At 34.0% G+C, this 12,485-nt stretch overlaps 1 protein-coding gene across 9 annotated transcripts in view; it reads right to left on the reverse strand.

The window, feature by feature from the left end:
• LOC150094194 (heterogeneous nuclear ribonucleoprotein R-like) overlaps window positions 1–12,485 on the reverse strand; it is a 398,929-nt gene that overhangs the window by 242,464 nt on the left and 143,980 nt on the right. For all 9 annotated transcript variants that reach the window (XM_090412071.1, XM_090412070.1, XM_090412068.1 and 6 more), the window contains one exon: window positions 11,423–11,530. In XM_090412071.1, the coding sequence (XP_090268197.1) occupies window positions 11,423–11,530 (108 nt within the window). The remainder of the gene's footprint in view (window positions 1–11,422; window positions 11,531–12,485) is intronic.

Below are 12,485 nucleotides of genomic sequence, written 5' to 3' on the forward strand. Positions count from 1 at the left end.
AAAAAAGCCATCTTTCACACCAATAGCATAGGAGGGATCTGGCATTACTGCTGCACAAGAAAGGAATTTAAAAACCTCCAGAATAAGCACCTATCATGTCCATGGACCTGAGAAAATTCTTCAATTATGGATTGCACCATAACAGGGACCTGTCCCTACCGCACGTATGTGCATGTGGAGGGAGGGATCAACTGGACTGGAGTAATAAATGAGGAGACCTAACTGCTAGAGTCCCCTGATTTCATAAGACCTGATATCTACTTATAAAATAAAACCAAACAGTAGACCAGGGTTTCTCAAACTGTGGTCCGGGGAAGGTGAATAGGTGTTCCGCAAGAAGTTCAGGAATTTGTCATTTTAATTTTCTAAGCATTTTTCATAAATAAATATTTTATAGTAGAAATATTCTGAGGTGAATAATATTCGCGAATGTGTCGAAAGGCTCAGACCCAGAACGCCTAATAACATCTGTGTATCGTTAATTTTTACACATCAAAACCTTTCACCATTTGGGAAAGGGAATACCGCTGTTTATGACAGGTCATAAAAATTGCCTGCAAGCCCATTACAACAATGGGTGGCATATCCTCTGTTCTCAAAACTGAAGGAAATGACATCTGTGTAGTAAGTGTCAGTGACTAAGCAACATATTTTTAAACATGGAAATATTCATGAAGTATCGTTAATTGTCACACATCGAAATCTTTCAACAATTGAGAAAGAGAATACCGCCGTTTATGACTGATCATAAAAATTGCCGACAACAATGGGCGGTGTGTTCTCAAAACTGAACGAAATAACATCTGTGTTGCAAATGTTACTGACCAATCAGCAAGGAAGTATAAAGAAAATTTTTCCACTGAAATTGAAGATCAAGGTAGTCTGTATCTGGTTCTCAAATCTATTAATACTGAATACTTCTTCACAAGTTCGTATTACAGTGTGTAAATGCTTGTTCTGAAACCGGAGTGCCGTGATTTTTTTAAAAATAATAGGAATACATATTTAAAATCTAATATGAATAAAAGACAAGACACTTTGTTTAATTTTGGTAACAAGAAATCTCTTATTGAAGGTGTTTGTGACGGAACAGATAGTGAGTCATCCACCACCAGCACACAGGAGAAACAGTCTGCATTCACTCGTAAGTACTTATAATAATAATATAAATTTTTGGTGATTAGAATGGAATATGTCAATGAAAATCAGTACAAATTAATTTAATGATGGTTTAATTGATGTTTAATTAATTAATTAATTATCAATTATTAATTAATAACAAAAAATTAGCAAAATTACCAATTAATTAATACATTCCAAAATAACCAAGGTGTTCTGTGAAAATTTCAGGATTTGTGAAGTGTTCCATCATAGGAAAAGTTTGAGAAACCCTGCAGTAGACTATGGCAGGTTGGTGCGGCACACTACATCTAAAACTGAATAAAAATTATTCCAGACCCTCCCCTCCATGCAGACATTTATAAAACAAGGCTCTGTAAGCTAAGCCTACCCTCCACATCAATTGATGTTATGGTTTATTTCTTATCAGTTTATAAAATATAGCCCTTTTAATGATCTAGAGTGTAAGTGTATATTGTAATTTTGCATCAATATACAGGCTATATGTAAATAAATATCAGAAAAAAACTCAGATTTCTGGAAGAATAAGCAAACCGAGTTATTATCATGACATAGGAAACACTTGTTATCATACTTTAATGCAAATATCCAACCAACATATACATAATCTGCAAATGATTTTAAAACTTCATCTAATATCCAGAAGAAATAACTCAGAGAATTTTCTGGTTTATATCCACCTCTCCAACCAAAAACAGACAACAGTGCATACTATGAGAAGGAAATAACTATGTCATAAGCAGTTGGTATATCAACAATTTTTCTTGAAGCTAGCTTGTAATTTTTAGGCATGATCTTACATTCAGTAACACACCAAATGCATCAGGCAGCAATATTATAGCCTTTCCTTTCTTGACACTTTCGCTTCAAATTCATGTTTTATTAATCCTTTATTATTTAGAGAATATAAATGAAGTGCTTTTTGAGTATTCCCCATGTCATTTTATAACATGGTCTCTCTAATTCCAATGTTCCTCAAGAACTCTCATATTTATGCACGATGTCCATTCTTATCAACTCTTATTTTTAATCAAACTCTCGAAACAATATATTAATCAGTTTAAGCATTATAATATATTGCTATCTTGGTTTTGACTGATTTCTCTCTCTCTAGTTTTATGATTGTTTATTCAACTTCAGTTATACTTTACTTGTTTTATGTTTTCTTCTCCATCCCTCATCACTAAAGATTTCATCTAAATATTTAAAATGTGTTGCCTGATCTGAAATTCTGCTACCAACATTTGTTTTTTTTCCATAGTATACAGAAACAAGTTTAATATCCCATGTTTGTATTCAGTAATATTTTCTTTAATAAAATGGTCCACAAATTATAAATAAGAGTGAAGATGTTGTTTTACCTTTCCTTACATTTTAAGAATCCTGTTCCTTTAGGCTCTTAATTTCTGACTGCCGATTTGTATAAACAATGCACTGTTTATTATCAGGTGCATGCATTTTAGTGTAAATTTTTTTTTTTTTTATGTTTCCCAGATTTAATTAAAACAATACTTCCATTAGTACCTAAAAGCCACATATCGTTTCTAAACCAAACAAAAACTGAAATTTAAGACTGAAACACGTTCTTATATTTAATGTCCCCATGACATTAAAATCTAGCTGAGATAAATTAAAAATCTTCACCAGCTCCCTTCCCCAATATGCCAGCACCAAACATGTTCTTTACAACTTACCCTTCAACAATTTTTTCTAAGTCTGTTCTCAAGCATGCATTAGTCTTTTCTGCAATATGTATAGATGGGCTTACATGTTGGTTGTTATTCATGATAGTGCTTCCTGATGTAAACAGCACTGGAGAAAAATGTAATTTATTGATCTTACTGATATTCACTGGATTTCTAACCAGCATCCTCAAAGCACAAAAATTAAAAATGTAGAAGACATATAGCACTTAGATAGTTCTAGAAACAATTCAAATAACTAAAAAAAAAGACTAATAATGCCCTAACAAGGCATTATTAGTAATGATGTTAAATACTTTGGTAATAAATGTCCTTCAGACAATGGCTAAATTTATAAAGAAGATAGAGTAATGTGCATTCTTCCCCCAACACACACACACACACACACACACACACACACACACACACACACACACACACACACACACACACACCTCCTCCTGCAACCAACAAAATCACAGCAAAATTATCACCTAAATTAAAAGGTACTTAAAGAAAAGAGAGAAAGAAAGAAAGAAAGAAAGAAATGATATAAAATTATGAGAAAATAATTCATTTAAGTGTGAAACACGCATCTTGGAGGCAATAAATAAAACAACAGCAACAATCTGAAACATCAAAGAAGTATTGAGGAAAGAGAGAACGAAAAAAAAAGGGGAGAATAAAATCAGAATAATTTAAGAAGGAAGCATAATAATCATGCAAGGAATGTTATTGGCTAATGTTAAAAATATCTCTAATGGATCTTTGTATGCAACATACTTTAGCATAACGAAAATAAGTGAAAAAATGTTTCATCTTTAAAGTTTCTCTGCAAAACTTAGACTACTTTGGAAACTCAGGTAGATCTATTAACAACCACCTTGAAGAACATTCTTCTTTCCATCCACTGCTGGATATAGGCCTCCCCCTTAAATTTCCAGTTCCATCTGTTTTTAGCCAATGTCCACCATCTCATATAAAGAACATATAAACTATTTAACATAAAATGGATTTAACTTAAATAAGAACATGTTCAGTATGATTTTCAAATTAAATAACAAGAACAGAAAATATATTGATATTTAATTTGAAATTCATACTGAAGATGCCCTTGATACTAGGGCAAAAATTTTATACTAATAAAAACACATATGTAAGTTAAATCCATTTTATGTTATTTATTAATTATCGTGTCTTACATTCCTACACAGCTTCTACATGACAAGTAAGAACTATTACACTATGCTCTGGACATTCCTTCACAAGCATTAAATGGAAGAAGATAACTGTGTTGCAGAGAAGTCACTACAGGTCTGAGAGAGACTATTTTGGGAATCAGCAGCACCTGTGAAGTGTTACCACAATCTCAACAAACACAGGTGTATTAATTTGCCCAAGATGGGAGACCATCATGCTAAAATCACATTTAGCCTGATATTTCTGAGGATGCCTTGTTCAATTCAAGTTTGATCGGTTTCTACAGCTTAATACTATGCATAGCAATTCTGTGCTCTGAGAATGTTGGTTAGAAATCGAAGGAAATATCAACAAGATTAATAAATGATTTATTTATTATCCTCTGGTGTTGCTTTTTTGCAAAACTCTCTTCACTTTATAATTTTTGAATTTAGACTTATTTGCCTTTCTACAATGAGAAGTATTTTCCAATTACTTGTAATTCAGCTGTTTGAATTATGCACTATGGATAACGTAAAATTTCATAAATTCCAGTATGTTGATGGAAATGATGCTGAGTCACTACGATGTTAAGTGTATGACCTAACCATTATCACAACTTTGCAACCCAATCAGATAAAGTAACTAAATCCTCTCTCAACACACACACACAATGGTAAGCACAACTTAGCAGTCCTAGATATCCCTAAGATAATGGGCATTAAATCAAACTGAAAGGCACTATCAAGGAATGAAGTAACATATGCAGAGTAGAAGTGCAACATCTACATTCCTTATGCCAGGCTTCTATAGTACTAGCACCACTAAGTGGTATATTTATTATTATTGTTGTTATTAAGAGCCTCCGTAGCTCAGTAGGTATAGACTAAGCCCTTTGGTCGGCAACACCCAAGTTCGATTCCTGTCCATGACGTGAAGAACCTTTATCTGATCTCTTCTGATTATCTTACTCACCTTTTGAAGGTGAGTAAGCCGGTCTCATATGGAGGTAGAGGGTGTTTCACCCAGAAACTCAGGTTTTTCTTCCATCAGAACAGGCAAACTGGCCCTGTGAACACATGCACCCACGGAATAGGTCAGTTAATCCTTATTCCTGGAGTGTTTCGTCCCGAATACCTGCAAAGTGAAGTATAGATCTATGCATGAGAGTAAATCAGGATTAGGATTGTCATTAATTATTATTAGTTGAGTCTCAGCTCAGAAATGATACCACAGAAATAGAAGTAATGTATGATAGTTCCATTGTACAAGTATTTATACATTATGAAGACAGTTTGCAAGTATGTGGATTACGTTAACAGGAGAAAGAGGGGTGATTGAAAGGTCTATAAACTTTTGAATGGGGGTGTTATAGGTTAGCATCTGATGAAATTTTTCATCATATGGAAGGTGAGAGAGAGAGAGAGAACATGGCAAAATCAATGGTTAAGTTTATGGTCAAGAAGGGGGTAGGAGCTGGCATATAAAACTGACCTCTGTAGTTGGATTGCCAGCTTTCTGTCTGGGCACACACTATGTGGTGGTGGATGGCTCCTTATCCTCTCACCATTCAACTAATGCCGAGGTTCCTCAAGGTTCTGTCCTCTCACCAACCCTCTTCCTACTATATATCAATGACCTACTTCAGCTTACTTCCAACCCAATACAGTTTAGCAGAAGCACATTGCACTAAAAAGAAAAGGAGGAGTGCAATGTGTTGTGTGGAGTAAGGTTTATCAACCTTACTCCACACACTCACCTCAACCTACAGAACAGCAAACAACACTAACCTCAATTCAGACCTCCAAGCCATTCTCCAATGGGATTCAGATAGCTTAGTCAATTTCAATGCAAATGAAACCTAGTAACTGTCTCATTTCTCATAAAAAAAAAAGAACCATTTTCTCCCTATATCATTTTTGACAACACCCAAATATCCAGACAATCTGAGCTTTCTCTTCTTGGAATTACCCTGACATCAAGTCCGTCCTGGCATAAACACATAACAACTTGCATCCTCAGCTTCTAATAAACTATGATTTCTCTTTCGCTCAAGACATTACTTCACCCCTGAACAGCTATTAACCTTATACAAATCACATCTCCACCCAACCATCGAATACTGCTCCCACATATGGGGTGGGGCCCCCAATAGCTCCCCTCAAAATGCTCGACTCAATACAGAGCAGAGCAATCATACTTATTAATGACCCATCTCTTACTAACTCACTCTCTCCCACTTTCGCACAGATGATCAGTATCTGCACTATGTGTTTCCTACAAATATTCCATGGAAATGTTCATCTGAAATAGCATCAATAATTCCCCCACTTACTACTAAGCTCGTTGGAACACGTGCAGATGCTGCTCAACATCCCTACACGGTGCAACTTGAAACCCACAGAACAAGTTTCTTCTCCTCCTCCTACATCCCTGCAACTGCTATACTATGGAACAGTCTTCCCCCTCGATGTGCTCCCTAAGGCAGAGTTTCTCAAACTTCAGATATCTGCATACCCCTTCTTAAATTTTCATTATTACCAAGTATCCCCTTATCAAAATAATAAATAAATAAAGTATATTTCATTGTAACTCTACTTACGAAGAGTTTTCATCCTCTTCCTAGTTGGTTCTCTAGCGATGTCAAACAACACACCCTTATCAATTTCATTTGATCCAGATGCAATACCAATGTTTTCTTGTTGCTTACAGCTACTTGTATTTGCTATAATGCTCTCTTTTGGGGGTTTTATAAATCCAATCTTTAACCAATGACCCATACATAAGAATTTGAAGGCTAAAAAAAATTACCGTATTTACTCGAATATAACTCTCACTTTTTTCCCAAAATTAAAGCTAAAAAATCGTGCTGTGAGATATGTGTGGGGATTTTTGAAACTAAAGTTTTCAGAAAAAACTGAAAATGGTACAACTTACCAAGAAGCTCATACTCGCTATCACTACTTTTGGCATCGAGAACAGTTTCTTTGTGTGCATCGTCAAAGTCATCTACCCAAATAGCGTCGTCTTTCCCATTATTTCAAGCATAAATTACCAGTAATTTACAAGACTTAAGATACGTAGACCAGTGAAGAACTGCATATGATTGGTGCGGTATTAACAAAAGATCAAGCGAACCAAAGACAAATTAGCATTTCAACAGTTGAGTTGAAATGCTAATTCCCTTCAACCGAATTCCATAATATCTGAAACACATTCACTATATATTTCTTAGTTTTAACACGTTCACGACGGGGATGGTGTCAAGCAAAACAATATGTTCCACCAGCAACATATGGTTTTGCTTGAGTCTTTACAGCAGTTTCTGTTGGAGGGAGGATGTGATTCATTAGTTAGTACCGTTTTTATCCTGGTTGTCTCTAATTGCACTGTTTGTTGAAAAATATAATGACTCCTTTAATTATGCATAGCCAAAAATTGCCACATACCCCCTAATGACCTTTCGCGTACCCCCGGGGGGGTACGCTTACCACACTTTGAGAAACACTGCCCTAAGGAAAACAATATACAGTCATTCAAATCCAATGTGAACAAAGTACCTTCTTTCCCAACCAAAACACGGTACTAATACACGAGAGGTTGGTAGATCAACCTATAGTATATATAGGTTGATCTACCAACCTATATATAATTGAATGGAATAGTTTGCCTTTAGTGAGTGAATCTAGTGTGAATGAATTTAAGGGAAGGTATGACAGCTGGTTTGGGTGATTTATAGCCTCCCTTGATGAGTCCATGATTCCCTGGAGGTCTCAGATGATGATAATAATAAACATGCTAAAAAGCCACAAGTGATGTGCAAAAGATAGTAAGAAAAAGAAGAAATAAGGAATCTGCTGACATGATTCTTGAACAGCTGAAGGTTGTAATCTGAGAAAGAGAGAGTGTGTGTGTGGGCAGGTCAATCTGTCCCCACTATGAAATGAGAGAGGAGGAAAGAGAAAGTTGTGTTGGATTTGGATCTAGATTAGTCTGATACTTTGCTTACTGAAGAATTCAACTGACCAAAATTGATATTCAGTCCACATCAAACAACTGCTTTAGCTTCTCCCTCCAAAAAAATTTCTTCTTATGTTAGACCTCATGGAGAAACACAACATTTCTACAGAAGTAGAAATGTTAGGTATCTGCAAACATTTCTTTTTTTTTTTTTTTTTTTTCCCCTTTAAAGGTACAGCTTTAAGAGTTCTTCTAGATTGGCTGTTAGTGAGTTCAGGATAATGAACCTTATGGTAACACTTTTGTGTGCGCACACACACTCACAGGCAAAGATGTATGAGAAACTAGTTCTTTGCATGCTACAAAATACTACATAAAACTTACAACTCTCTAGATTTCTGCTCAATGTTGACCCTTTTAAGTATGTTGTGTAATTGCCAAGGATGGTATTTATCCTTGGCAATTTAGACCACAATCTATTACAGATTTCTTCTCCCATCTACTTAGAGAGTGACACTCGCATTCACATATAGCCTAACATACCACGATAGGACAATCTAAGTGGTTTCTATGCCTTATTTCCTTATGGCATATTGCTTTCAGCTGGATGATCCAACCATTTGTACTGAAAGCACCAATTAAAAAAAAAACTGTCATTGTTTGGAAACAATTCATTCCCCATTTCATTTTAAATTCTCATATCTTAAGTCAATAGTTCTCCAAATATCTAACAAATCAAGCATATCACAAATGATTTTCATCAAACTCTCCATTTAAGTTCACATAAACAGAAGAGCAATTATCTAAGGAAGCTGATGAAGTCTGCCAGCACAACTCTACTGTACTATAGGTTTTTGTGACCATTCACATGCAGGATTAACATTAATTATTATTACTTGAGTCTCAGCTCAGGAATGATACCACAGTAGATCAAAATATGATACTTAAAATATTGGAGTCATGGCATATAACTTATTAATTTCGAGAAAACTTTTGATAAGAAGAAGCTAAAAATACCCTCAACTTAATGATGCAGTATGTGAGAAATAAGGTGATGCAAATATTACAAAATCATGATCACTTATCATAATCCACTTGCTCTAATGATGCTATCTGAAAATTTAGATACTTTTATGTCAAACTGTATCCTGACCTGCCAGATCTCAAAGATATGACTAAGTGTTAAAATACCTAATGATAAATAAAAGGTAGGAAAATCTGGCTTGCTTGACTAAGGTTAGTTTGTTTTGATTAACAGCCAAAGCAATTATTTATGAGGCTAGTATATTCTGTCTTAAATGTGTGTGCGCGTTCAACTGACCAGTTTGCCTGTTCTGCGAAGTGAAAATATCTGACTTTCCTGGAAGAAAACCCTGCCACCTTGATATGACACTGGCAAAATAAATCAGTGTCAAGTGGAGGAAAAAAAAAACATATAGAGGTTTTGTACATCCCAGATAGGAATAAAAACCCGTCTTCCAACCAAAGGGCATTGTTGATACCAACTCAGCATCTTAGCTGAGAATGCAGTGAGTTCTACATAAAATTTTGAGAAAACTGCATGCAATAAATATAATGCATTTAGAAGCAAAAGATTATTCTAGAAATTTTCAAGTCAGCTGTACCAAGTCTCAATGAATGGTAACGTTTCTTGATGTTCTGACTTAATACAACATTCTGTAGTGCAAGTATAAAGATATTGCATCTCCAAGCCCAAAAACTTTGATTGGCCAAAATATATCTTTCTGCTCTTATTCAAGAGCAGGAAGTACTGTAATAACTACAACAAAACATTTTGTAGTTATTCCAAAAATGGCAAATAATACTACTCAAAGAGATTAGATTTTTGAGAACCATACATTTCAGGCCTTCGAGATTTGGTGATATAGTACAAATTCTTAGGTAGGAACCATGTCTAGAAACCAAATATGAAACTTGAAAAGTAATTTTGGGTCTCACAACAGCATGAAAGAAAGTACAAGAAGAGGGTTTGATGCTAAATCAAGAGATAGAGAAGGGTACACATCATCTCATAATCTCTAATTTTATTCATTATCTAAATGAATCTCATTATAAAGCAAAGTAGCATTAGGCATGACATAAAAATTGGATATGTTCAGCTTAGCTCCTTATTTTATGCAGAAGATATACTCCTAATCCAGAGAAATCTGCATATTCCTTAACTACATTAAATTACCTCAATAAATTTGGTATGAAAATTACCAAATTGCAGGCATTTCAAGTGTATCTTTCAGCTATTTAGGTGCAATTTTTAGTGAATATGGCACATTAAATATGGAAATAGACAACATGATTAGCAAAGATGCTATAGTAAAGAGAGAAATTAGTGTTCAAACCAAATCTGAGAGCTGGGTTAGAAACAGAAGACTCAATCAAAGACTAGAACTACACATGTGAGAGTTGTGAGAAAAATTAGGGAAGTGAAGAGGTGGGATCAACGATAGAACTATATTGAAAATGATGATATTATGAAGGAGCTTGCCTTTGTTAACATTCAAGAATGTGTGAGCACAGCTAAACTAAGTTGATATGATATGGTCACTTAAACAGAATGAGAGAAGAAAGGTTAACATATGTTTTTTTTTTATCCACATGATGACAGGAAAGAGACTGACAGGAGGACCAGAATCTAGTTCTGAGACAGGAAGAATGCCTACGATGACCAAAATATACGATCTGATAATACTTATCAGAACAGACATCAGATTAATTTGGAAGACAATTGTTGATAGGAAGTCGGTAATGACAAACTTTTCATGTAGTTCTACCATGATATTCTGTCTCTCTCCTCAGGATACTTATCAGAATTTTGATTTCACACTATATAAGCATAATCATTATAGCCTAAAGATATTCATAATCATTAATACCATGTCTGGATCAATTCCACTGCATATAAGCCAGGCGAAGTGATGCTATCCCACTTGGCCAACCAAATCAGCATATAGGAAATTATGTAAGTTACAGCATAGCATATAATACATTCATCTGGCATTCGTGCAAACATTACTCAACAATTTACTTGAAGAAAAAAAAAAAAGAAGGAAGAAAAAAGAAAAAACAAAAGAAAAGAAAAAGTTTCAAACAAATTTGAATTTTCAAAATAATTTTAACTTACTGTTTTATTTGTTCATTGCAAAGTTAATGCTTACAGTCTTTAAAAAGCTCTAAAAAAACTATTTTCTTAAAAATTTCCAACTGTTATTAAAACAGTTGAAAATACAGAGACCTTTTAAACAAAACGATTAGTTACAGTAAGGAGAAAACAATAATGTATCTGTGATTTATCTTCCTTTAAAAGAAAACAAACTAAATATCCTGTTTCTTGCAGACAAATTTTCATTAAAATGACAGTTTACTTCTTATAAAATTCATATTTTAATACATTCATTTGAAACATAAAATATCATGTTTATATCTAGATATGAAAAATAACAAACCTCACATCCATTTCCTGGTTGTGGTCCCTCCCAACCTGGAGGTGGTCCTCCATACTTCCTCTGTCCAGTTGTAACATCTAATGTATACCCTGTTCTCTCCAAAATGCCCTGCACACAGATTAATATCAAGAGATAAACACATACTTTATGTTAATTTTACATATAAATGTTTGTATAATGTTTGTTTTATAAAATTTCATTTTTAGAAGGGTTTTTTCACAAAAATAATTAACAGACAAGCAATACAAGTTTGTAGTTTACGTATATGGGAGGAGAAGGGGGATGAGTGATAACACACATATATACATGCAAATTAAAAACAATCATAACCAGTTTCATTAGAACAGTCAGAAAAAACATAAAAATATCTCACACATATGAAATTCTCATATAGTAAAAATGATTCCAAGAGTAATACCCAACAACAATACTTGCAACAGCTAACTTATTTTATTCAGCTTGTGGTTCTGATAGAGTTTGCAGTTTCATCTATATTAAAAAAGATACACACATCTTTTATGTTACTGTAATCCATCTATTTTAATACTTTCATAATCTTAAAATGGGCAACATTAACCAGTCAAATCAAGTAGCACACAGACTGGTGGTCATGGGCGAAAATCAGATGAACGTATTGGATAAGAACTCAACTGAAATTCAATTAGCCAAAATTCTGTGATGCAATTGCTGCCAATAGTGAAAATAATATCAGGCACTTTCAATTGAATTGTTCTCTTTTTCATGTTTTCATATAATTGTATTTACAACGGCTATGAAACTTAAAAAATTTACAAAGAGACATTTAAATTAATGTGATTCTATTATTAATATGTTATGATGAATTCTTCCACTTATGTCTTGATTTTTAGAACAATTATTCTACATATGTTAGCCATAAGTATTTAGAAATATGTCTAGTACAAATGTTCCCTTAAAATGTTTGTTAAAGAAATATTTAAGGATACAAATATAAGTAAGATAAAAAATGAAATTAATAAAGATATAAGCTAAGAAGGTATATTGTCTCCAACACTATTCAATATATAAGAGTTACCAAGTAATT

The sequence above is a fragment of the Typopeltis vanoorti genome, chromosome 22 (assembly GCF_054136105.1).
Source record: "Typopeltis vanoorti isolate ZY-2024b chromosome 22, IOZ_Tvanoo_1.0, whole genome shotgun sequence".
Classification (NCBI taxonomy): Eukaryota; Metazoa; Arthropoda; class Arachnida; order Uropygi; family Thelyphonidae; genus Typopeltis; species Typopeltis vanoorti.